Source organism: Gorilla gorilla, chromosome 1, assembly GCF_029281585.2.
Source record: "Gorilla gorilla gorilla isolate KB3781 chromosome 1, NHGRI_mGorGor1-v2.1_pri, whole genome shotgun sequence".
Classification (NCBI taxonomy): domain Eukaryota; kingdom Metazoa; phylum Chordata; class Mammalia; order Primates; family Hominidae; genus Gorilla; species Gorilla gorilla.
In genome coordinates, this window is record NC_073224.2 from 8,126,848 (window position 1) to 8,153,958 (window position 27,111).

At 48.9% G+C, this 27,111-nt stretch overlaps 1 protein-coding gene across 9 annotated transcripts in view; it reads left to right on the top strand.

Annotated features, from left to right (window-relative positions):
- The window catches only part of ZNF496 (zinc finger protein 496), a 34,574-nt gene extending 26,391 nt beyond the window's left edge, over positions 1 to 8,183 (top strand). For all 9 annotated transcript variants that reach the window (XM_004028713.5, XM_063706997.1, XM_055380932.2 and 6 more), the window contains one exon: positions 5,059 to 8,183. In XM_004028713.5, the coding sequence (XP_004028762.3) occupies positions 5,059 to 5,816 (758 nt within the window). In that variant the 3' untranslated portion in view covers positions 5,817 to 8,183. The remainder of the gene's footprint in view (positions 1 to 5,058) is intronic.
- Positions 8,184 to 27,111: the final 18,928 nt, after the last annotated feature.

Here is a 27,111-nt window from a genome sequence, read left to right on the forward strand (position 1 = left end):
TGGCGCGATCTTGGCTTACTGCAACCTCTGCCTCCCGTGTTCCAGCAATTTTCCTGCCTCGGCCTCCCACCATATGTGGGAGTCCACCCACCCATATGTCCTCATGTTAACTTAATTACATCTTGAAAGAGCCTATCTTCAAATACAGTCACATTCTGAGGTCCTTAGGGTTAGGACTTCAACATGAAATTTTGGGACAACACAATTCATCCTCTGTAAGACCTCACCCTCAGGACCTTCAAAATTCATGTCTCTCCCACATGCACAATCCATTCACCTCATCCCAACAGCCCCCAAATTCTCAACCTGTTTCAGCATCAACTGTAAGTCCAAAATCTCATCTAAATATCAACATCTCAATCAAGTAGCTGGGATTACAGGCACCCACCAACACACCCAGCTAATTTTTGTGTTTTTGTAGAGACAGGGTTTCACCATGTCAGCCAGGCTGGTCTCAAAGTCCTGACCTCAAGTGATCCACCCACCTCGGCCTCCCAAAGTGCTGGGATTATAGGTGTGAGCAACTGCGCCTGGCCTAATAGCTTTTTTCTGTCTTTGCTAACATTATCCTGACAGCTGATTCAGGGACAACCCCCCCCCCCACCCCCACTCACCACTATCATGCGCACGCGAGCATGTGTACACACACACACACACACACACACACATATACGTGCACATCCTTTTGCTCTTAGTGCTGAGCTGGAAACTCCTTGATGTTGCTTACCTTCTGGTATTTTGGGCAGACTTCTAGCAGTCTCATCTGCTTTCTCTCTTCAAGGAATTTTCTTCCTATTGTTGTGTTGATAGCACATAATAGGACTATCCTTGATTTATTTCCCCTTTTATAGAAATTGTGTATTGAATTTTGGTCATTTTAGCTGATTTGAGGTGATGTTGTCCTCTATGTGCTATATTACTCTGTTAGGGCTTTCATAACAAGTACCACAGACTAGGTGGCCTAAACAACAGAATTTTATTTTCTCACTATTGTGGAGGCAACTAATAGAAGATCAAGGTGTCAGCAGAGCTGGTTTCTTCTGAGGCCTCTCTCCTTGGCTTGGAGATGGCCACCGCCTTGCTGTGTACTCACATGGTCTTACCTCTGTGTTTGTCAGTGTCCTGATCTTCTCTCATAAGGACACCAGTCATATTCGACTGTGGAGTCCACCCACCCATATGTCCTCATGTTAACTTAATTACATCTTGAAAGAGCCTGTCTTCAAATACAGTCACATTCTGAGGTCCTTAGGGTTAGGACTTCAACATGAAATTTTGGGACAACACAATTCATCCTCTGTAAGACCTCACCCTCAGGACCTTCAAAATTCATGTCTCTCCCACATGCACAATCCATTCACCTCATCCCAACAGCCCCCAAATTCTCAACCTGTTTCAGCATCAACTGTAAGTCCAAAATCTCATCTAAATATCAACATCTCAATCGGGTATGGGTTAGACTTGAAGTATGATTCATCCTGAGGCAAAATCCTCTCCAGCTATGAACTGTGAAACCAGATGTTTTTTGCTTCCAAAATACAACTGTGAGAAAAGCATAGCATAGACCATTCTCATTCCAAAATAGAGAAATCCAAGAGAAGAAAGGGTAATGGGTCCCAAGCAAGTCTTAAATCTAGCAGGTCAGGGCTAGGTGTGGTGTGGCTCGTGCCTATAATCCCAGCACTTTGGGAGGCCGAGGCAGGCGGATCACCTGAGGTCAGGAGTTCGAGACTACACTGGCAAAAATGGGGAAACCCTCTCTCTACTAAAAATACAAAAATTAGCCAGACGTGGTGGCACACACCTGTAATCCCAGCTACTCGGGAGGCTGAGGCAGGAGAATTGCTTGAACCCAGGAGGCAGAGGTTGCAGTGAGCCAAGATCATGCCATTGCACTCCAGCCTGGGCAGCAAGAGTGAAACTCCATCTCAAAAAAAAAAAAAAAAAAAAAAAAAATCTAGCAGGTCATTTCCATGGGATTTTAAGGCTCAGCAATAACCTCTGGCTCAGTTCTCTGTTCTCCAGGCCCAGCAGGCTACTGGCCCTGCTCTTTGGAACTCAGAAGGAAATGACTTCACCTCCTGAGCCTGTACTCTCTGGTCCCATGATGACAGTGGCAGTCCTGTAACCTCTGAGCCACCTTTGGAGTCATTCTTCCCTTTTCTTGAAGGATAGTACATATTCATAGCCAGATAGATCTATCGGCCAGTTTGTAGAATCCCAGAAGTCCTAGCCTTCTTTTATTTCATCCCATCTCTTTTCCTTTCAGTTCCAGCTGGCAGTGTTTCTGCTGGTATATAATACTCAGAAACCCTGCCCTCCATGCAGTTCACAGGGTTGCAGGCCGTCAGACGAGGGTGTCCTCCATAGACCTTCCTGGATAACCTCATCTCTGTTCCTGGCTTCTCTTGAGATGGTTGATTGGATCCGTGAATCATACCCAGAATCTCTTTAACAAATGATGAGCCAGCCACACTCTTGGTGTCTCTCCAGTGCACGCTTTCTTATTTTTTGCTGTATGGATAGACAGAATTTTCCAAATCTTGAAGTCATGGTTCCTTTTTGCTATAACAATTCCTTCTTCAGTTTATCTCTCTCATCTCACGTTTCACTATAAGCAGCAAAAAACTAGTCTTTGCCTTTGACACTTTGCTTAGATACCTCCTCAGCTCAGTATCCAAGTTCCTTACAATTTCTGTTTCCACAGAACAGTTGAATATGGTTTGGCCAAATTCTTTGCCACTTTATAATTGGAGGATCTCCTTTTCTCCAATTTCCTATAACGTCCATATTTCTACCAGCCACTTCCTCAAGGCTTTTTAAACATGCACTTCAGAACTCTCCTGGCCTCTCCCCATGACCTAGTTCTAAAATCACTTCGACAGTTTTTGGTCTTTGTTTTAGCTGCAGCCTACTTCCTGGTGCCAAAGTCTATGTTAGTCTACTGTGGCTACCATAACAAGGTACCACAGGCTGGGTGACTTAAACAACAGAAATTTACTTTCTCCCAATTCCAGAAGCAACAAGTCCAGAATCAAGGCTTCAGCAGAGCTGGTGTCTTCCAAGGCCTTTCTCGTTGTCTTGGAGACGGCTCCCATCTTGCTGTGTCCTCACAGGGTCCTTCCCTCTGTTGAAGTCTGCCTCCAGTCTCCTCCTCTTAGAAGGACACCAGTGATTTTGGATTGGCCCCACCATCTGACTTCATTTTGACTTAATTACTTCTTGAAATACCCTATCTCCAAGTAATCACATTCTGAGGCCCTATGGGTTAGGGCTTCATCATGTAAATTTTCAGGGGGACACAATTTCACCCATAACATGCACTGTCTGCTCTCATAATTCTATCTCCTCGCCCAGTTAACAAGCAAGAGATCTTAGCGGTCCACCTTGTCACTTTGTTTTCTTCTTCCACCCAAGTCCATTAACAGAAGTCAACTGCTGATCAAGTACCTTGTCATCGGCAGCCTGGTAAAAGTTACACCTTGCTCTTGTCTCCATCCCATGAGGTCCACAAAGTACATCATACACATGACCTCACCTGCTCCATCAGCAGCTTAGAGCAACAGGCTGCCACTGTCATTCTCACCTTGTAGACGAGGTGACCCAAGCTCAGAGAAGCTGTCTGGCTGGAACGAGGTTCCTGCAGCTCGAAAACCAAGAGCCTAGATGAGCGTCAAACATAGCCTCTCGGCGGGCGCAGTGGCTCACACCTGTAATCCCAGCGCTTTGGGAGGCTGAGGCAGGTGGATCACCTGAGATGGGTGGCTCGCTTGAGCCCAGGAGTTTGAGACCAGCCTGGGCAACATAGTGTGACCCCATCTGTACAAAAAATTAAAAACACACGCACACACACACACACACACACAATCTCTGTCTTCATCTGATGGTTTCCCTCCTATACTACGTGGGTTCTTGGCAGACTCAGTACCCACTCCCAGACTCATGTTCCCCCGACCCCCTTGTGACTGAGGGACAAATGCCCCCTCTGCTTCCACCATTCCCCTTCATCTCTCTGCTCTCCATAGCCTCTGTGTCTTCCTGCCCTGCTTCTGTTTGTCCAGCTTCTCCTGTCCTGAGCTGCTCTGACTAGCCAGGGCTCTCCTCCCCACAGTCATGAAGCCCAGACTAACCATGTTCCTACTCTTATCTGGGAGGGCGTGGTTCACTCCCCCCAAGTTCTAGATTTGAGTTCTGCATTTCACAGCAGTGAGGAAACAGGCCACCTGTATGGTGGGCTCTGCTCCATAAGCCGGGACCTCAGGCCAGGCTCCGCACTGTCCACCCAGCCCCTCCCCGTGGTTCCACCTTCCCAACATCACAGACTCAGGATGCAGGAAGTCCAGAGCAGCTTTATCCATCACCACCTGTGGCCTCAGAAATGCGGTGCTACTGGGGGCCAGGGAGCTGTGGGGGACCCAGGACTCTGGGCAGTCTGGGACTGTTGAGCAGCCCAGCAAGGCTGAGTAGCATTTCAGCCCTCCTTCCTGGCACAGATCACCTTAGTTTATGTGTAAACATGGCAACCAATAGGTCATCGGGTTGCGTCCAGGAGCAAATAGGAATGTGCATGTCAAGTCTAGCACAGTCCCTGGAGCATGCAAGTGCCCAGCACATGATATGTGTAGGTTGTAGAGTCTTCCTCTCTCAAGTCCTTTCACTATCCTGATAGAGCTTTCCCCCATGCCTTGTTAAGTGCATGATCTGTAAATGGTCAAGGCTTTACCCAGATAAATACAGACTCCTAGAGCTTGGGGGGATGGGGTGGTCTCCGTGGGTAGAGAACAAAAGGGTTGGGGGTGGAGATAAGGGAAAATGGCTGGGAAGAGGGAGAGCAAGGTGCCCAGCATGCTCTGGACACAGCGGGGCCCATGCTGAAGATTTCTTCCTCACAGGCTACACCAGTGGCCCCTGCAGGGCTGGCCAGGCCGCCCCGGTCACCGAGGACCATTGTAAAAACACGGGTTTGTAAACTCCAAGCTGAGTGTTCCTCCACCACGGTCATAGGGGCTGGGATGTGGCCTGTGCAGCGCCGCTGACCTGCATGTTGCCTTCCTGTAGCTGGCGGCAACCCGCGATCTCTAGAGAACAGCCTGGATGAAGAAGTGACCATCGAGATCGTTCTGTCCAGCTCTGGGGACGAGGACTCCCAGCATGGCCCGTATTGCACAGAAGAGCTGGGGAGCCCCACAGAGAAGCAGCGCAGCCTCCCCGCCTCCCACCGGAGCAGCACCGAGGCCGGAGGCGAGGTGCAGACCTCCAAGAAGTCTTACGTGTGTCCGAACTGTGGGAAAATCTTCCGCTGGAGAGTCAACTTCATCCGGCATCTGCGGAGCCGCAGGGAGCAGGAGAAGCCGCACGAGTGCTCGGTGTGCGGGGAGCTGTTCAGCGACAGCGAGGACCTGGATGGGCACCTAGAGAGCCACGAGGCCCAGAAGCCTTACCGGTGTGGTGCCTGCGGGAAGAGCTTCCGCCTGAACTCCCACCTCCTCTCCCACCGGCGGATACACCTGCAGCCGGACAGACTCCAGCCGGTGGAGAAGAGAGAGCAGGAGGCATCCGAGGACGCGGACAAGGGTCCCAAAGAGCCGCTGGAAAACGGCAAGGCCAAACTGAGCTTCCAGTGCTGTGACTGTGGGAAGGCCTTCCAGCGGCACGACCACCTGGCTCGGCACCGCAGCCACTTTCACCTGAAGGACAAAGCCCGGCCCTTCCAGTGCCGGTATTGCGTCAAGAGCTTCACGCAGAACTATGACCTCCTCCGCCACGAGCGCCTGCACATGAAGCGCCGTTCCAAGCAGGCTCTGAACTCCTACTGAGCCTCCCCGCCTGGGGCGGCCTCACCCTGGCTGGTGCTGCCCCCTCACCTTGGTACTGATCAGCGCCCCCACCCAGGACGCACCTTCCCCAGGATAGAGAGCACACCTCCCTCCTGTCCTTGCTCTCAGGTAGTGAGCGTTCGGGTGGTGCCATGGGAGCACTCTCCCTCCCCCAGGTAATGAAAGAGTGGCCAAGTGAGTGTTCTGTTTCTGCTGTGCCAAAAAACGGGGGGGATGTGCCATCACCAGGTTGGACATGCCAGGTGTTCTGCGTCTTAGAGACCCTTGGCCCATGCTCCCCAAGCTCGGGGAGTAAAACTGGGTTATCCCCCGTCAGGGCGGCACCCTGGTCACCAGCCAAACCTCAGTATACTCCCTCCCCTCTTTCCCTGTCTGAACGCTAGGATCTGCTCCTGAAGCTCCAGGATGCCTGCACTTCCACTGAGGAGCTGCTGGCGGGTGTTGGACTAGAGGAAAGAAGAAGGCAGGGTGGGACCGATGGGCTCAGTGGGGAGCAGGGCCAGGCACACCGAGCCAGACATGTCATGTCTGAGCCCCAGATTCGTGGCCATCAGGTAGGCAGGAGCACCCCGCAGATCCAAGATGATCAGGCAGCCCTTTTGGGCTGGCGTCTGTGGCAGGGGTCTGCAGAGCTCCTTCTTGAGGTTTGGAAACAGTCATCATACCTGTTGATTTTCCTGGGGCCAATTACTAGGGATCTGGAGCTCACCAAAAACAAAGCTTACATTTTCATTTGTGTGGCACACCCACCCCATAATGTCTTTATACCCCAAAGATCCTTGGTAAATGCTTGTGGGTTGGAAGCGGAGTTGTCATCGTTTAAAAGGCACTTAAGTCCCTTCTTCCAATCTGCCTGTCTAGGAATGTGGAGCTCTGCCCCCAGTGAGGGGTTCTCCTGTCTGGGTGAGCCAAGTTCCAGAACAGAACCTTGCCCGACATCACACTTGATATATACGTTAGCTTGGAGTGCTGGTGTGTCCGTTTTCTAGGTCTGTTGTAACAAAGTACCAAACACTGGCTGGCTTAGAACAACAGGAGTGTATTCCCTGACAGTTCTGGGAGGTGCACGTCCAAGATCAGGGTGTCCTCAGAGTTGGTGCCTTCCGAGAGCTGTGAGGGAGAAGCAGCTTCATGCCTTTGCTGGCAGTTGCCATTCCTTGGTGTGTGGAAGCGTCACCCAGTCTCTGCCTTCATCTCCACATGGCACTCTTGCTGTGTGTGTGTCTGTCTCCAAACCTCCTTTTGTTTAAGGACACCAGTCATATCGGATTAGAGCCCATCCCACCGACTCCAGTATAATCTCATCTGTATCCGCAGCAACCGTTTACCAATAAGGTCACATTCTGAGGTACTAGAGGTTGGGACTTCAACATCGGAATTTGAAAGGGACAGCATTCAGCCCATGACTCCAGATAAACGTGAGGTATGCTATCATTCCTAATTTACAGATGAGTCAATACAAACTTGAGTGAGCTTGCTCACAGTTCCATCAAAGGCAGGGTTCAGACCCAAGTTTCAGCATTCAGGGCAGGTGTCCTCTGCATGGAAGAATCTTACTCAATAGCCCTAAACGCTGACAAATTCCCCTTCCTCCCTGCCTTCTGATGGGGGCTGGGCAGGCCAGCTGGAGCTGTGTCTCCCGCTGGGATTCCGGACTGAGAGTGACAGCAGGTAGTGAAACCTCAAGCAATTTAAAACATGGTATTGTTCCTGGAAGACTGGTTATGTTGGCTAGGGTCAGCAAGAGAGGGCGTCAAGGCTGTAGTCTAGCAGTGACTTAATCTGCAAGTCAAACCAGATGGGTATTTTGTATCATTCGTATGTCACATCCTACCAACAGACAGTAAGCCAGGCAAGGCTCCTGGTGCTCCTTGTCACTCACGTAATTTTCACATCAGGAAAACTCTGGGCTGGGTGCAGTGGCTCACACCTGTAATCCTAGCACTTTGGGAAACCAAGGTGGGTGGATCGCCTAGCTCAGTGACACCAGCCTGGGCCACATGGCAAAACCCCGTCTGTACCAAAAATGCAAAAAATTAGCTGGGTATGGTGTTGACGTTTGCGGTCCCAGCTACTCTGGAGGCTGAGGTGGGAGGATTGCTTGAGTCTGGGAGGCAGAAGTTGCAGTAAGCCGAGATCACGCCACTGCACAAGCTAGGTGACAGAATGAGACTCTGTCTCAAAAATAATTAAAAAGCCTCTGCCCCAAACTCGTTAAAAGATTTTATAACCACAACTGCTGTTTCTGTGTAGATGCATCTGCATGCCCAGGAGCAGTAAATGCAATAAAATCATTTGGTTATACTTTGAACACAAAATAAACAGTTGAGGCTTTTACTTTCTAAATAGTTTGTCTCTTGTATCAACATATCTGGAAAAGGGAGAAATCCAATTTTTAAGGCCAAGGGAGGGGAAAATTCCAAGTAGAAGCCAGGCTCTCTGTACACGTTTACCCCACCTACCTGTGTGCTCCTACCTGTCCTGAGGATTCTCTCCGTAGCTCTGAGGTCTTGGGAAGGTTATTCACCTTCCTGCTTCAGACGTCTGACTCAAGAGAAGAACACTGTTCTACTTACCGGAGTGTTTTCTGTGGAAAACCACATCATGAAGGAGAAAGCGACAAAGGGAATGTGAGGGGCTGGAAGCCACAGGGAGGCTGTCTCTTGAGTCCCCACCACTGATCCAGAGCCAACCAAGGCACCTCAGGAAATGGAAGGCCACATTGCCTCTGGATTTGGAAATCCTCCTGGGTAATGTAACTCCTGGTATGTAATGTAACTGAAAGCCAGGTTGATGCCATGCAGCAGGAGCAGCAGGGGGAACATGCTCTCAGGAGAGATCTGCCAACCCTCCAGCCCAACACCCTTCACCACAGTGGTGGAGGAGGCTGCACCCAGGAGATCTTTGTCTCCCTTTTGGCCACGGATACCTTTGGCCTTATCTGACAACAGCTACCCCTCGATCCTTCCCTCCCACCCCAGGGGCTGGGCAGCTGGCTGGAGCTTTGTGTCCACCTTGCTCTGGAGGTTGAGACCCCCATCTGAGCAACATCCTCTCTCTTCGTTCCTCCGATCCCTTGGCATCGTCACAAACCCACAGGTGCATAATAAAAACTCGCTGAGTCAATATTCCTGTTAGGCTTTTCATTTTCATTTAAAAAGTAAAATGTGGCTGGGCGTGGCGGCTCATTCCTGTAATCCCAGCACTTTGGGAGGTTGAGGCAGAAGGATTGCTTGAGGTCAGGAGTTTGAGACCAGCCTGAGCAACATAGTGAGACCCCATCTCTAAGAAAAAAATAGAACAATTAGCCTGCCATGGTGGCACATGCCTGTAGCTATTTTGGGGGCTGAGGTGGGGGAAGATCCCTTGAACCCAGGAGACAGAGGTTGCTGTGAACGGTGGAGGTTGCTATGAATGGTGGAGCACCACTGCACTCCAGCCTGGGTGACAGAGCAAGACTTCATCTCAAAAAACAAAAAGTAAAATGTGAAGCACAGCCAAAAGATGTTTTCTAAGACCTGTAGGCTTTAGATAGTTCTGGTCACCTGATCTGGCCCCTCCCCAAAAGAAAGAAGAAGAAATAACTGTTTCATACACTGGGAGTAGATTGTACTCCTGGTCACACCACAGCTTTAAGCCAACCTTAGTCATTTTTCTCTTTTCTCTATCTCCCCAACTCTTGCCTCAGCTAGAAGAAGAAACAAATAAAAAAGATGAGGCCATTGGTGGGAGGGTCCCTATCAGTCCTAAATCATACTGTGGCACAAAGGAAAGAGAAGGCCAGCTTTGAAGCCTGTGGAGATCTTGTCCAAGTCACTCTTCTCCTGTGAGATGGTTTCCCTTCCTCTGCCAAAAGCAGAGTTTGGATCAGACACAAGTAATTCTGCTTGCAGAGTTATGTAGACGATTCAGCGATGATTATAGCACTTCAGCAATTCCATCAAATAAGCCTACTTTTTTTTTTCCCCCCTAAAGACGGGCTCTCACTATTTTGCCCATGCTGGTCTCAGACTCCTGAGCTTCTCCCACCATGGCCTCCCAAAGTGCTGGGATTATAAGTGTGAGCCACCACACCCAGCCTCCAGACACACTTAGTATTAGCAACAAACACTGATACTGTTTGGTCTTGAAAGTGATGGTCAGTGCCCACTACTAGGCCATGCAACAAGGCTAGAGGTTAGAAAACTTGCTTAGGGCAGACTGGCCACAGGAAAGGGACTGTTGAGGGGACCACTGGAAGACCAGGTACCTCTAGCAGCCCAGACCCATGTATAGGGCAGCTGATAGAGTGCCAGTGGCCCAGCATCTGGGGGGTGGTTAGTCGCCATCATGAGCTCATCAGGGGCAAAGCTCAGGGGGGTCCATCTGTACCTGTTTTGCCCATCAGATACCAATTGGGAACTTTATCTTCTCTTCAAACCATAGCCAATAACCAGGTCACCATGATTAATGTGCATATAATTACCAAAGTACAGAGAAGCCATAGAAATTCCCTGTGAGAAGATGCAAAACTCAGTGTGGGAAAGCAGAATCCTCAGGAATACACAGAAGTGGGAGGAACCCGGGGCTTACCTCACACATCTTGGCCATAGCCAAGAATATCACAGGCAGGCCGACAACTGTGTGACAAAGGGCTATCTTCTAATCACACAACCAAATGACAGGAGAACCACCCTTTTTCCATCACCTGCTTTAAAAAAAAAAAAAAAAACTATGGTTGTGTCTATCCTGCCCCATTATATTGGTCTTGCTACACCTTGTCAAAATACGAACAGGTTGGATACCTGCTATTTTGTACCTTTTTACGTGATGATCAGTCAGGCATAGCCACAAGAGAAGACGGAGGAGAGTCTCGGGAAAAGACAAAGGTTATTCTACTCACAGGTCCTAGAGACAGGAGGCACAGCAGGCCAGGCAGGGCCACATGGGAAAGACACCAGGTGGCAGGAAGCAGAAGACAGGAGCAAGGAGAAGGTTTGGGCCACCGTCTTTATTGGGGTTTCCTTTGAGAGAGTCAAAGCAGGGCAAGGTGAACAGTTTAGGATTGGTTAGTTTGAATAATTTCTGTGGGCTTTGGGTTACAGGGATGGTTACTAATTGCCTGGCACCAGGCTCTGGGATGCATAAGACAGAGGAATGTTGCCTCCTGGGGTGTCATGTCAGATACTGGAGGTATGGGTCCGAATGGGTTAGTTTGCGTATCAAAGGCATGCTCCTTGCTGGGCAAGGATTCACTGGCGCATAAACCTCAGATAAGGGGGCCTAAGGACTAAACTCTAACTGGTCTTGTCTTAAATTTCCTCCTGGGACCGGAGGAAGTCGTTCCCAAGAGCCAGACCTAACATTCTTTTCTGCTGACCCCAAATTTTAAACAAAGCTTCTCTTCTATAACCTACTGCAAATCAGAAAATCTGTGAATTCTACCTATGACCTGTAAGCCTCCGCTTCAAGGTATCCTGTCCTTTTGAGGCTAAACCGATGAGTAATTTCAATGTATTGATTTATAATTTTGCTTGTAATTTCTGCTTTCCTAAAATTTACCCCTGCCTTTATTTTTCTCTTCTCCTTTCTTTTCTTTTTCTCTTTTCTTTTTTTTTTTTTTTTCTTTTTTTAATGACTAGTCAGATGCAGTAGTGAGAATCAGGGGAAGAGCAGAACAAGGTGTTTGATGTGTAACTGACTGTGAACAATCGTGATAACTCATTACCTTTGCACCAGCCGCCCTGCCTTTAAAAACCCTTTCTTGCAAGCCGCTGTGGAGGTCAGATACTAAGTGTGAGCTGCCTTATTCTCCTTGCTTGGCATCCTGCAAATAAACACCTTCCTTTCTCCTGCCACAAACCTCAGGATGGGTGTTTGTCCTTATTGCCCTGGACGAGTGGATCCCAGTTAGATTAAATAATGGCCAGGTGTGCAGTGTTGGGGCTCGAAGATGGTCAGTACAGACTTGCATTATAGTTGAGAAGAAGAGGACAGATGATATCCAATACATTCCTTTCTCACCACTTTCTCCATGGTTACTCACCAAGGGCAGAGACCTCTGTCTGTGTCTGCTTACATCATCCAGCTTGCGGTCTAAGACAACATGCTCCTGCAAAATGAGAGCTTGGTATGTGTTGGATAGAGCTGCACCCCATCACTTCTGCCCTCCCAAAAGAAACATAACTCCCATCCAAGCAGGTGCTTAGAAACCAGTATGTTCAGGTGCTGGGGAGAGCTGCCACTGCTCAGACACCAGCCTGTGGTATCAGCTAGGTATCCCGCAGACACTCTTTCTGTGGCATCAACTAGATATCCTGCAAACACTCTTTCCAAATACGGTCACATTCACAGGTCCCAGGAAAAGATCTTCATGGAGGCCCCATTCAAACCACTACAGTTCTTTTAAGGGAAGATTTAAATCTCAAAACCAGTTAGGTAATCAATAGTGTTCTACCACTCCAGGAAACTAAAGCTGCCCTCCAGGTTCTGGTTTCTACAGTAAAGTGATTCTCCCTCAGGAAATAGTTATCTTCATGTAACCAACTCAAGTTCAGCTGCTCACAAGAAGCAAGGTGTGGTCAAAGGAAAGCAGCTTTACTAATGAAATGCTAGCAGATGGGAAATGCCAAGGCCTTAAAGAAGCCATTTCCAAAGTTTGGGCTGAGGGCAGGGGCTGAAAAAAGGGAAGCCTGATGTGAAAGGCGTGCTGGAGTTGTGCAGGTGCAGGGGCTGTGTCTTGCCCTGATGCCTGTGTTGAGTTATGGTCCACCTGCAGCGCAGGCTGGCACCATCTTCACAGTGGCAATGGCCATGTAACTGAGCAGCTTGGCAGCTAAGCCTCAAACCATGTTTTAAAACTTTTTTTTTTTCCTTTCTCCTTTCCTCCTTGAACCGTCTAGTCTCAAGCTGTAATAACTTCATTATTTATTTATTTATTTATTATTTTTGAGACAGAGTCTTGCCCTGTGCCCCAGGCTGGAGTGCAGTGGCATGATCTGGGCTCACTACAGCCTCCGCCTCCTGGGTTCAAGCAAATCTCATACCTCAGCCTCCCTGGTAGCTGGGATTACAGGCATGTTTCACCATGCCCAGCTAATTTTTGTATTTTTTAGTAGAAATGGGGTTTCGCCACGTTGGCCAGGCTAGTCTCGAACTCCTAACCTCAGGGGACCCGCCTGCCTTAGCCTTCCAAAGTGCTGAGATTACAGGCGTGAGCCACGACACTTGGCCAACATGTTGTTATTCTGACTTCTTTCCACAAGCAGCGACCAGCCAGAGCCTTTTTCTGCTGGTTACAGTCGGGCTGTAGATGATCCATCTTGAGGCAATCTGTAAGTGGGGGAGCATTTCACAGCTGGACCTGCATGCCTGCTGTGTTTTTAATCAACCCCTGGAATTTCCTAACAAGCATATGGTTAGATAAAGGTGCTTGGGGTAAGGGAGTGTGCAGTGGAAAAGGGAAGGGACTGCAGTTTCAAAGTACATTTCAAGGCTATATTTTACGACTAAGGAAAAAAAGGTTTTTACAGTCTGTTTCAAGGTTGTATCTTGAGACTGGAAAGAAAGGAGGAAAGAAGTTTTAAAATGCATTTTGAAACTCAGCTACTCACATTCAGTCAAGAATCTAGAGTGTTACTGGGTGTGGTGGCTCATGCCTGTAATCCCAGCACTTTGGGAGGAGGCTCAGGCAGGCTAATTGCTTGAGCACAGGAATTTGAGACCAGCCTGGGCAACATGGCAAAAACCTGTCTCCACAACAAAATACAAAAATTAACCAGGTGTGGTGGTGTGCACCTGTGGTCCCAGCTCCTCAGGAGGCTTAGGCAGGAGGTTCACCTGAGCCTGGGAGGTCGAGGCTGCAGTGAACCCTGATCGTACCACTGCACTCCAGCCTGTGTGACAGTAAGACCCTGTCTAAAAACAAAAAAAAACAACAAAGAATCTAGAGTGTTAAAGCTGAAAGAGACACAGTAAGTTGTCCAGAGCCCTCCTTTGGCCAGGGGGGACAACTTAGTTAAATGTTTTATCTAAGGTTACAGAGTTTGGGCTGGACCAAGTTTCCTGCAACCTCATTCAGTTCTGGGGCTGATCCCGTGGTCGCCAAGGCAGGTGAGGACGCAGAGGCAGGGACTGTAAGTGCCTTGCCCTCAGACTGCCTCAGCAGGGCGGCGGTGAAGCCACACTGCTCACCACAGTCCTCACAGTGGCTTCAAGCTGGAGGAGGAGTAAGCCTCATAGATGCAGTCGCGTTTCTGAGCGGGTGGGACAGTCTGAGGATACTGAATGAGTGAGTGGTTTTGTCATTGTTTTTGGCAGGATGGAGGTGGGTGAAATTTTTCTGAGCTGGGTTTTAAGAAGCAGGAAGAAGCAAATTACTTTTCTTTATCTTATGGCTGGATGGGAAGAAGTTTATGACAAAGGCATGGCTGAAGCCGGGCAGTTTCCCTCCCCCGCCTGGGCGCCTCTCCCTCAGCTCCAGGTGGAGCCTGGAGCGCTGCTCTAGAGGGTGGTCTTTCCCCAGGCTGTGCTCAGTCTCAGGGCGTGGCTGAAGATAGGACGTCTGCTGAGCCTCAGGCCTGACAGTAACAGTGAAGTGAAGACACACCCAGAGAAGAAAACAAAGGTTTTTAAAGGAAGACCCTGGTCTGTTTTGAAATGGGGTCGGGGAGAAGGGCCTTTGGGAGAGGAGGGCTTCCCTTGCCTGGAAATGCCTAGGAGCCACTCTCGCCACCCATGCCCTCTCCTTTGCCCAGTCAGAGCCACTGCAGCCACCAGCCCCATCGGAAAGGGGCTTAGGAAAATCCAGGACACCGTGGCTCTGCTGTCCTGTGACCCTCACAGCCCCCTCCTGTCTCCTCAGAGGGGCAGCTATTTTTGCAATCCCAAAGCATCACTTTTGGGATGGGTTTAATCCAACCGTGCTGCAGCAGAGGCTCAGGCAGAGTCCAGGTCTGAGTATGGTGGTGCATCCTACTCCATAGTTGTCTTGGTAACTGTATTGACTTTCCAGCATAAGTCATGGAAACATCATGTGTGCGCCACTAACTTGGGGGTATTCAGTTCTCCCAACTCCAATCTCCAATCTGTCTGTCTGTTTTCCAGAGAGGTCTGCAAGTGCTCTCTAGGGAGACGAAGCGGTGGGCCCTGCCCGGATTCCAGTCTCAACACTGCTGCGTGGCTCTGAGCAATTTCCTAGGAGTCTGTAGAAGTGGCTCCAGGGCACCGCCCTGGGGCTGCCTGGGCAGAGGTGCAGCTGTGCCTGCAAGCCCTTAACCTGAGCTGGGGTGATGGAGGGGTGAGGGCTGGGAGTGGCGAGGGACGATTTTTCTTCAAGATTTTATCTGTACCTCAACCTGCCCTCCCTGTGGTACATGATGATCAGGCCAGCAGAACAAGACTCAGGAGCCTTCCTATGACTGGGAAGAAGAGACTTGCGTTATTCACCATTTACCTCCAGTGGCACCTGCTGAAACGCCAGGCCCTCTTGGAAGAGCTTGGCACATAGCAGCTCACTGAATCTTCATGATCACCCTGCAAAGGAGGCACAATCATCATGCCCATTTTACAGATGGGCCATACAGTGATAGAAGTTGCTGAGGGACACGCAGCAGATCCAAGATTTCAATTCCGGCAGCCTGTCCAGACTCTGGGCATTTCATAGTGCCTGGAGCTGCTATATACTAACGGTAATTAAAGGCACCGAAAGGTTTTTGTATTGGTTCAAACCCCAAGAGCGCGCCAATGGACAACACAAGGCGGTGTGGAGCAACATGCTGTTTTAATGAGCACCTGGGTGCCGGCGGGCTGAGGCCTAAAATGGTGTCAGCACCAAATGAGGACAGGGCAGGGATTTTACAGTCCTCTGCAAACAGGAAGTGTCCCAGTCTGACGTGACTGCTACATAGTAGCCAGACGGCCTCTTTCTCGATCTTCAGGGGTACGTGTCTTCTGGCCGGGGTAGGTGTCTTCCGGCCAGCCCTCTTCCTGCTTCTGTTATCTCGCTGACGCACGCTGCTGGTGCAAGTGGCCTCGCGCCTCGGGACTGGGTCTGAGGAGGGAGGAGTTATTCATCCCCCCAAGCTTTCGGCCCCGGGGAGAATCTTTCATTCCTGTCTATTTGGTTATAGAAAAAGGGAAAAGGGGCAACTTTCTCAATAACTACTTCAAGCGTGACGTGGGGGGTGGCGTGGATACCTTGGAAACAAAAACTTAATTTTTGGGGTATTCTTGAGAGACGAGTTGGTGTCCATCGTGTCATTGTAGCAGGAGCATCGTCTGGATTGTCTGGCGGTTAACTGTAGTTTCTTTTTTCTTTTCTTTTCTTTTTTTTTTTTTTTTGAGACAGAGTCTCGCTCTGTCGCCCAGGCTGGAGTGCAGTGGTACGATCTCCGCTCACTGCAAGCTCCGCCTCCCGGGTTCACGCCATTCTCCTGCCTCAGCCTCCCAATTAGCTGGGAGGTGCCTGCCACCACGCCCGGCTAATTTTTTGTAATTTTAGTAGAGACGAGGTTTCACCATGTTAGCCAGGGTGGCCTTGATCTCCTCATCTCTTGATCTGCCCACCTTGGCCTCCCAAAGTGCTGGGATTACAGGCGTGAGCCACCGCGCCCGGCCAACTGTAGTTTCAACAAGAGTTTTAGTGGCTTTTATTATCAGTGGGATACCACAGGGGAGAAACAAGAGGACCCCAGTGATGAAGATTACTGTCCCTACCAGCGTTTTAAATCCTCCTAAATTAGAGAACCACCCTCCTAGAAGGTTTGTTGGATCCCATCCCTTCCAGGTTTGGACTGGGACACGGGCTACTTTTCTGATGTTTGAAGCGATTTCTAGAACCGCTTTTCCGTTATCGTCTATGTTAAGACAGCAATTGGAGATGTTAAACTTACCACAGACCCACCCTCTTCCGCTAATAAGTAGTCTAGAGCCAGCCTGTTTTGATAAATTGCTGGGTGCATTTGGTTTTGTTGTCACGCGAGCATTTCCAGCGCTGGGGCGGTTTGGTTAGTGATTATCTCTAGAGCAGCCTGTAGTCTAATTATTCTATTTAGCATATATGTGGGAGTGCGATAACCCCGTGAACCATCCTCAGCCCAGGTGGCAGGACTGTAATATTCAATGATCCGTTGTGGAGGCCACTCGTCCTCTTGCCGTCTTTGGCTTCCTCCTACATTTAAGGACTGTTTTTCTCTGGTTATCATACGCAGGGACTCCGAGGGTGTCGGGGTTTTCCCACGTAAAGGCAAAGAGGTTTTGGGAATCAGGGTGTAAAGGAATTGTGAAAAAAGCATCCTTTAGGTTTAGAACAGAAAAATGGGTGGTGTTGGAGGGAATTGTGGAAAGTAAAGTGTATGGGTGAGGAGCTACTGGACATACTGGGAGTACAGCTTGGTTAATGAGCCTGAGGGCCTGGACTAAGCGATAAGTTCCATCTGGTTTTTTAACAGGTAGAATCGGTATGTTAAAAGGGGAGTCCGTTGGGCGGAGTAGGTGACTGACGAGAAGGTGAGAAACGATAGGCTTTAGGCCTATAAGAGCTGCTTGGGGGATGGGATACTGCTTCTGTGATAGGAACTGGGTGGGCTCTTTAAGGGTAATGCGGACGGGGCTGTCGTGTTTTGCGACTGAGGGTGTGGAAGTATCCCAAACAGTCGGGTTAACTACGGATGGGGGAAAAGGAAAGGTTGCATGTTTTAGGGTGGGAAGTTGGAGGAGTAGAAGAAAGCTAGAAGTACCGGAGGGGTCTGGGCAGATGCGTTGGCTACCATGGGGAATGTGGAAGTGGAGAGTAGTGTAGAGTTTTGAAAGGATGTCTCTGCCTAGAAGCGGAGTTGGGCATGAGGGCAGGACTAAGAGTGAGTGAGGGAAAAGGCGTGAAGGGAGCAGAAGAGCGGAGGGTGGCTCAGGGTTTGGAGACTTGTCCATCAATCCCCACAACAGAGACTTGGGAGGACTGGGTGGGTCCTGAAAAATTAGGTAAAGCAGAGTAGGTTGCCTGGTATTAATTTTAAAAACATACTGGCCTACCTGCCACCATCAGGGTTACCTTTGGCTCGGATGAAGCGATGGTAGTTGCTGGGGCATCCATTCCAGGGCACCGTCAGTCTTCAGCAGCAAGGCCAATGAGAGTAGGAGGTTTTTGGCTGGCTCAGGAAGGGATGGGGATGGGCCTTACAGGGGCCGCTCACAGTCCAACTTCCAGTGGGGTTTTCTGCAGAGGGGGCATGGCCTGGTGGGCTTACCCGGGTTTAGGCATTGTCTGGACCAGTGGCCTACATTGCCACACTTGAAACAGGTGCCAGGTGGAGGTGGATTACCAGGAGGCTTCCGTGTGGAGCCACAGCCCTGTGGGCCTTTGCCTGATGGCAAAGGCAAGCATTTGAAACTGTCCCTGTTTTTGCCTTTTACTTTCCTTATCATGATTGTTAAAGACTTTGAAGGCTAAATTAAGAAAGTCTAGTTGTGGGGTTTGAGGGCCGTTGTCAACCTTATGAAGCTTGTGCCAGGTATCAGGGTGGATTGGGAGATGAATCGAAGGTTTAAAATAGTGGTTCCTTCTGGGCTGGCTGGGTCTAGGTTGGTATACTTTCTCATGGCTTCAGTTAAACGACAGAGAAAAAGGGCTGGGTTTTCGTCGGGACCTTGGGTGATTTCTGAAAGTTTTTCATAGTTGACTGCTTTATGGGCACCCTTTTTGAGTCCTGCAAGGAGACACACAATCATGTGGTCTCGATGGCGGCGTCCAGAAGCCCCGTCTTGATAATTCTAGAGGGGGTCCTGTTTGGGGACTGCCTCTGCACCAGTAGGCTGCGCAGGAGCCTGGTGATGAATTGTATCAGCATGTGCCTGAGTTAGGGTCCAGATAGGGTCTCAGTCTTCTGGGGTGAGGGTGGAAGACAGGATAATGTAGAGGTCATGCCAGGTTAGTTCATAAGACTGGGTGAGGTATGAAACTCATATATAAGAGGTAGGGTCTTCTGGAAGTGAATCAAGTCTTTTGTTAATTTGAGAGAGATCAGTGAGGGAGAATGGAACATGAACTCTAACAATACCTTCAGTTCCTGCTACTTCCCGAAGGGGGCGCTGAAGTAAAGGTGGGGCATGGGCTGAAGATGGCGCCCGAGCGAGTATGGGCGGGAGAAAAGGAAAAGCCGGAAGTGGTTCCTGCTGAGGGTTTGAAGGGGGAAGCGGGGTTGAGTTAATAGGCAGCGGAGGATAGATAGGGGTGTAAGGTGGCGGGATGGGTTTACAGGCCTCAGGAGAGAGGGCGGTGATGAAGGAGAATGGGGACAGGCAATACTAGAATTGTCCTGAGGAGGGGACGGTGTCGGAAGAGAAGTGGATACTGCTGACTGGGGAGGTGGCGGCTGAGAAGATAAAGAGGAGGCTTGGGGTGTTAAAAGGACAGTTGAGAGGGAGAGGAAGGGCTGGGAGGGGTGGGCAGCAGTCTGCTGGATCAAACGAGGAAGAAGAGGTAGGGTTGGGAGGAGAAACGCGATCAAGGTGGAAGAATGGAGGAGAAGAAACAGGTAAGCAAGAACAGCAGAGGTCGGGCTGTGATCTGAGTGCAAAAAGGCCTGGACAGAAGGACATAAGGAATCTCTCCCCGTTTCTCCAGTCGTCGGAAATAATTGCTTAAGTCAGGTAAAACTGTAAAGTCGAATGTTCCATTTGCGGGCCATTTGGACCCGTTATCTAATTGGTACTGTGGCCAGACTGAATTGAAAAAAAGACAAGGCGCTTAGGGCGGATATCTTGCCTGAGGCCTGAGGTTTGCAGGTTTTTATGAGGTAGCCTAGCGGGCTGTCCTTTGGAAAGGAAGACTGAGAATTTCCCATAACAGAGGGTAGGCTCAGGAGAACAGGGAAAAGGAGACCGTCCTGCACGGCTGGAGGGAGGAGACGATAAAAGAAGCAGTCATCACCGCTGCCTTTTTCGTTCCTGGAACGGGATCAAATGGCTTAGAGGCGACCCCCTAAGACCAGATGATCAGCGAGTGCCTGGCACACGCCGGAGCCTTCTTGGACCAACGTTGGATTTTCGGGCCAGAGAAACCAAGAGAAGCCGTGTGGATTTTTCCCTGTTAACGGGGCTCCAGGGAAACTTACAGGTAGGCAAGATCAGTGACTGACGTGCATGCACAGAGAGGCAATTGGAGACTGAGGAGCTTCCTTTGTCCGGCTGCTGTGGCCTACTCTCCGGGGTGCAGGGGTAGGCCCACAGGGGACACAGACCTGAGCCCCTCCTGGGTTTCGGCACCAGATTAAAGGTTCTTGTATCTGTTTGAACCCCGGGAGCGCGCCAACAAACAACACAAGGTGGTGTGGAGCAACATGCTGTTTTATTGGGCGCCTGGGTGCAGACGGTATGAGACCTAAAATGGCGTCAGCACCAAATGAGTACTGGGCAGGGGTTTTATAGTGTCCTGTAAGCAGGAAGTGTTCCGGTCTGACGGGACTGCTACGTAGCAACCGGATGGCCTCTCGCGATCCTCAGGGGTACATGTGTTCCGGCCAGGGTAAGTGTCTTCCTGCCGGCTCTCTTCCTGCTTCTGCTATCTTGCTGAGGCACGCTGCTGGCGCAAGTGGCCTTGTGCCTCCGGACTGGGCCTGAGGAGGGAGGAGTTATTCATCCCCTTAAGCTTTCAGGCCCCGGGGAGAATCTTTCAGGCATAAAGTAATGAACACTAATAAGTGATTTTTAAATTACCCCTGTGATAAGGGCTACGGTTTAGGAATACATAGAAAATGTATCAAGGAATTTTCCCTTAGTCTGTAGCGTCAGAGAAGCCTTCCAGGAGAAGTAACTTTGAAAGGCAGATGTGGAAGATGAAGAAAAGGCAGCACAGGAAAGGGAGGAGGCAGGGCTGTCCATGGGTGGCAGGACTTAAGGAGGACCCATGTAGCTTTGGGAACAAGGGACAGAGTGGCAACAGGTCTTGTTGGAATGTACCTTGAGAGCCTGTCACAGCAGGGAGGTGGCAGAACCGGGTTTGCATTTTTACTTTATTTATTTATTTTTTATTTTATTTTTATTTTTATTTTTTTTGAGCTGGAGTCTCGCTTCGCCCAGGCTGGAGCGCAGTGGTGTGATCTCGGCTCACTGCAAGCTCCGCCTCCCGGGTTCACGCCATTCTCCTGCCTCAGCCTCCCAAGTAGCTGGGACTACAGGCGCCTGCCACCACGCCCGGCTAATTTTTTGTATTTTTAGTAGAGACGGGGTTTCACCGTGTTAGCCAGGATGGTCTGGATCTCCTGACCTCGTGATCCGCCCGCCTCGGCCTCCCAAAGTGCTGGGATTACAGGCGTGAGCCACCGCGCCCGGCCACTTTATTTATTTTTTGAGACAGGATCTCACTCTCTCATCCAGGCTGGAGTGCAGTGGCACCATCATAGCTCATTGCAGCCTTGAACTCCTGGGCTTAAGCTATCCTCCTACCTCCCAAGTAGCCGGGACTACAGGCATGCTTCACCATGCCTGGCTAATTTTTTAATTTATTTTTTTGGAGAGGCAAGGTTCACCATGTTGCCCAGGCTGGTCTTGAACTCCTGGCCTCAGTCTCCCAAAGTGCTGAGATTACAAGTGTGAGCCACCTTGCTGGCCGAGGTTTGTATTTTTAAAGGTGGCCCTGCTGCAGTGGGGTGCAGAGAAGAGAAAAATGGGGTATAGGAGGATAGTGGGGTACAGGGGGGAGGGACAGTGGGGAACGAGGGAGAAGATGGTGGGATGCTGGGGAGAGGGCAGCGCTGGGGGATTTCAGGTGAGTTTCAAGGCCACTGAGCTAGGACAGGTGAGATTCCAGCATGGAGCAGTTTGGAGGCAACAATATGGGTGAAGAGAAGTACAGAGATTTGAGAAGTATTTGGGTGGCAAGCTGGGAGGCAAACTTCCAGGTTTCTATGTGAGCACAGGGGCGATGTCTTGGGGAGGAAGGAATATTGCAGCAGGAGTTCAGTGTGGAACATGCAGAGTGGAAGGGTAGCCATGGCAGGAGACAGCTGAACATGCAAGTCCAAAGAACAGAGAGAGCTTTAGGCTGCTGGGGAAATGTTCGGGGTCTTGCCCTGTTGCTGTAATTGAAGTTGTGAGAGTAGATGAGGTGGTCGGGGAAGAAAGCACCCACAGACAAGTGGCCAGGCGCAGTGGCTCAGGTTTGTAATCCCAGCACTTTGGGAGGCCAAGGCAGTGGATCACTTGAGCCCTGGAATTCGAGACCAGCCTGGGCAACATGGAAAAACCTCATCTCTATAAGAAATACAAAAATTAGCTGGGTATGGTGGCATGTGCCTGTAGTCCCAGATACTCTGGAGGGTGAGGTGGAAGGATTGTTTGAGCCCAGGAGGCGGAGGATGCACTGAGCCCTTGATCATGCCACTGTACTCCAGCCTGGGTGACAGAGCAAAAACCTATATTGATATGGTTTGGCTCTGTGTCCCTACCCAAATCTCATCTCAATTTGTAATCCTCGTGTGTTGAGGGAGGAACGTGTAATCCCCATATGTCGAGGGGGGCAGGTGATTGTGTCATGGGGGTGTCCCCCATGCTGTTCTGATGATAGTGAATGAGCTCTTGCGAGATCTGATGGTTTTATAAGTGTTTGGAAGTTCCTCCTTTGTCTCCCTCTCTCTCTCTCTCTCTCTCTCTCTCTCTCTCGCTGCCTTGTGAAGAAGGTGCCTGCTTCTCCTACCACCATGATTGTAAGTTTCTTGAGGCCTCCACAGACATGCGGATCTGTGAGTTAATTAAGCCTCTTTTATTTAAAAATTACCCAGTCTCAGGTAGTATCTTTATAGCAGTGTGCAAATGGACTAATACATATAGCAAAAAAAGCAAAAACAAACAAAAAACAAAAGCAGACAAGGGAGGCTGGATGCAGAGGGCTGGCTGGGTATTTAAAAGTCAAGAGGGAGTTTGTACTGTTACAAACAAAGGGTTGGATAAATAAATGGGGAGTAGATATCATCTGTGCAGAGCTCCAAATGATTTACATAGATGATCTGCCCTCGAGGAGTGGTAGCATAACACTGCAGCCCTTAGGTATGGATTGTTTATAGTGACTGCCTCTCCATCTATACAGTGTGGAAAGGAGGAAAGAGTCACTGTATAATGGACAAACCTGACAATCATTACCTGAGGCAGGTGACCAAGGCCAACATCAACAATGATAAGTCAAGTTGACAGTTTGAACCCTTGAGAATGAAGTACTGAGAAGGGCACTTTACCTCTGTGGTCTTCCAACCCCAAACCTTCCTCCCCCAAAACTCTCATCTAACCATGAGAAAATCATCAGACAGACTGGGCAAAGTGGCTCATGCCTGTAATCCCAGCACTTTGGGAGGCTGAGGCAAAAGGATCACTTGAGCCCATGAGTTCCAGACTAGCCTGGGCAACATAGTGAGATCTCGTCTCTATTTAAAAAAAGAAAAAAGAAAATCATCAGACAAACCTTGATTGAGGGATAGTTTACAAAATACCACAGTACCTCAAAACCATCAAGGTCATCAAAAACAAGAAAGTCTGAGAAACTGTCAGTCAAGGAGAGACTAAGGAGGCGGACAGCTGGGTGCAACGAGGCATCCTAGATCGATGTCCCGAAACAGTAAAGAGACATAAGGTGAAAACTAAGGAAATGTGAACAAAGCATGGACTTTAGTTAATAACGTATCTACATTGATTCATTAATTATAACGTGTGCCCAACAAATACATTAATAAAATACTAATAATAGAAGAAACTGAGTGCAGAGTTTATGGGAACTCTCTGCATTATCTTACCAATTTTTCTGAATGTCTAAAGCTCTCTTCTAAAAACTAAAGTTTACTTTTTAAAAAACTGACATGAAAATTTTCTGTGGCATCCTAATGTATTGTTTGGGATTCCCGAAGTGGGGAATTAATGAGATAATTTTAGTTTGGCAAATGGATATAGTATTAAAAACATAAAGTTACATACTGAAAAGTTATTCTTTTCTTCAACTCTTCTGGTGAGATCACACAGTGAGTCTTCTTCAGTGCTAGGATGTCTTCATGGCTTCTTTGACACTTACTAATCTCCATTATTTAATGACCTCAAACTCATAGACCCAGCTGGACTCCAGTGTCTACAGTTCAATAGCATTGCTTTGTTTTGAGTTCATCTTCAGGCACCTTTTTTTTTTGAGACGGAGTCTCGCTCTGTTGCCCAGGCTGGAGTGCAGTGGCTTGATCTCGGCTCACTGCAAGCTCTGCCTCCTGGGTTCATGCCATTCTCCTGCCTTAGCCTCCCGAGTAGCTGGGACTACAGGCACCCACCACCATGCCTGGCTAATGGTTTTATTTTTTTATTTTTAGTAGAGACGGGGTTTCACCGTGTTAGCCAGGATGGTCTTGATCTCCTGACCTCGTGATCCGCCTGCCTCAGCCTCCCAAAGTGTTGAGATTACAGGCGTGAGCCACCGCGCCTGGCCCTTAGACACCTTTTCTTTATGGCAAATGCTACCGGTTGTCCTTTTGTGTGAGCAATCTGAAGTTTCTTTAAAGAACTTGATTGCAGTTATTAAAAGGAAGAACATCAAGTATACTGGTTGACAATGGTAACTTTTACCTGAGCCCTGTGAGTGTGAATCAAAACAATCTTCCTACCCTTTGTGTCCTGGAAATGGCTTCCAGCTGATAACCTACAGGTCCAAATTAACTACCTGGAGAAGGTTTTATGATTCGTGGCTTACATCCTGTCCCTGAGTAAAAAATCTTTGCGTTGAGTTCCTCAAATCTCATCGTGCCTCCCCTTCTATTCCAAAAAAATAGCTACTAAGATTAAAAAAAAAAAAAAAAAGTAAAAAAAATGACATACCTTCCTCACAATTTGTGGACAGAGGACAGACAGAACTCAAAGTCATCCCTCTGCTCACTGGGATAAATGCATATCTGATGACTTCCTTTGGAAAGGCTAATCAGAAACTCAAAAGAATGCAACCCTTTGTCTCTTATCTACCTGTTACCTGGAAGCCCCATCCTCGCTTCAAGTTGTCCTGCCTTTCCAGACTGAACCAATGGACATTCTGTATGTGCTGATTGATGTCCTATGCCTCCCTAAAATGTATAAAACTGAGCTGTGCCCCGACCACCTTGGCACATGCCATCAGGACCTCCTGAGGCTGTGTCACGGGTGTGTCCTCAACCCTGGCAAAATAAACTTCCTAAATTGACTGAGACTTGTCTCAGATACTCTTTGATTTACAAAACATTTATCAAATTATGTCTGCCTCCACAGCCTTAATTTAGTTGACACAGCAAAGAACTTCCCTTCCTCACATGACTTAGATCTCTCTAAGCGATGTCCCCTTGTTGACCTGGCACAAGGCCACACACAGACCTTCCGAATTCCCACTCATTGCCCCACAGATGATTAGGCTGACTCCCTGTACTCACCGATCCACCAGAACAGAGTGCTGGTTAGCCAAACTATCCTTCTCCCAGGCCCCTGATCCTGGACCCACCCTCAGCCTGGAGCAGCAGACAGCCCCTCCAGAGAACAGGCTGGACGCTGGATAAAACATTCTCTATCTACTCTCCATTCACCCCACCTCCCACCTATCCCTTCATGAGGCTCCTCCCGTTTCCCCACACTTCATTCTTCTTAGCTTTAGCCACTCTTCCCTCTAGAAGAAAAACCCCTTTCTACCCAACCTTTGAGGTGCTGGCAGATTTCATGGTAGGAGTGTTCTCCCTATTGAAATAGTCCCCCTCTTCCTATTACAACAGCCCTTTCCCCTTCCTCTTGTAATAATCCTTTTCTGTAAAGTGACTTCTTACAAGTCTGGAGTTTTTTTTGTACTTGACACAGTACAGGTGGTATTCACAGTGGTGATGTAATGAAAGTGGTCTGTGAATAAATTAAGAATCAGAAATGCTGTAGTCATAAGACAAAATAAGACAGTGATTTGGGGAGATATCTTCCCATATTCATTTTGAATCCTTGCTGTTCAGCTGGATGCTGTAATAATCGTGAGCTCATGTCTTTGTCACACAGGCTAAAAAAAGCACCTGGATTTGGGGGGTGTTTAATAATATTCTGGGTGTGGTGGTGCAAGCCTGTAGTCCCAACTACTCAGGAGGCTGAAGCTGGAGGATGGTTTAAGCCCAGAGTTCAAGTCCAGCCTGGGTCACATTGCCAGACCTCATCTCAAAACTAAATAAACAGGCCAGGTGCCATGGCAAATACCTGTAACCAGCAATCTGGGAGGCCAAGGCGGGCAGATCACTTGAGCCCAGGAGTTCGAGACCAACCTGGATAATGTGGTGAAACCCAGTCTCTACTAAAAATACAAAAAATTAGCTGGCTGTGGTGGTGAGCACCTGTAGTCAGCTACTCAGGAGGCTAAGGTGGGAGGATCGCTTGAGCCCAGGGAGTTGAGGCTGCAGTGAGCCATGATCATGCCCCTGCGTTCCAGCCTGGGCAACGAGAATGAGATTCTGTCTCAAACAAAAATGAATAAATAAAAATAAACAAACGTGTCTAATCAACTCATCTGTTTAACTAATATTGCATATATTGCATATGTGCTTTTCTTTCTTTATGTCTTCTTTTTCTTTTCTTTCTTTCCTTTTTTTTTTTTTTTTTTTTTTTTGATACTAGTTCTCCCTCTGTCACCCAGGCTGGAGTGCAGTGGCATGATCATGGCTTACTGCAACCTTGAACTCCTGGACTCAAGCAGTCCTCCCATCTCAGCCTCTGGACTACAGGTGTGTGCCACCACACCTGGCTACTTAAAAACATTTTTTTTGTAGAGATGGGGGTCTCGCTATGTTGCACAGGCTGGCCTTGATCTCCTGGGCTTAAGTGATCCTCCTGCCTAGGCCTCTGAAAGCACTGACATTATAGGCATGAGCCATCAGGCTCGGCCGACATCTTGATTTTTAGCCCACTGTGGCCCATGTGAGATGTCTGACTCCAGAATTGCAAGATTATAAATATATTTTATTTATTTATTTATTTATTTTGAGACGGAGTTTCATTCTTGTTGCCCAGGCTGGAGTGCAATGGCACGATCTCAGCTCACTGCAACCTCCGCCTCCCAGGTTCAAGGGATTCTCCTGCTTCAGCCTCCCGAGTAACTGGGACTACAGGCATGCGCCACCACGCCCGGATAATTTTGTATTTTTAGTAGAGACGGGGTTTCTCCATGTTGGTCAGGCTGGTCTCAGACTCCTGACCTCAGGTGATCTGCCCACCTCAGCCTCCCAAAGTGCTGGGAATACAGGCCTGAGCCACCATGCCCAGCCTAAATATATTTTATTTTAAACAATTAAAT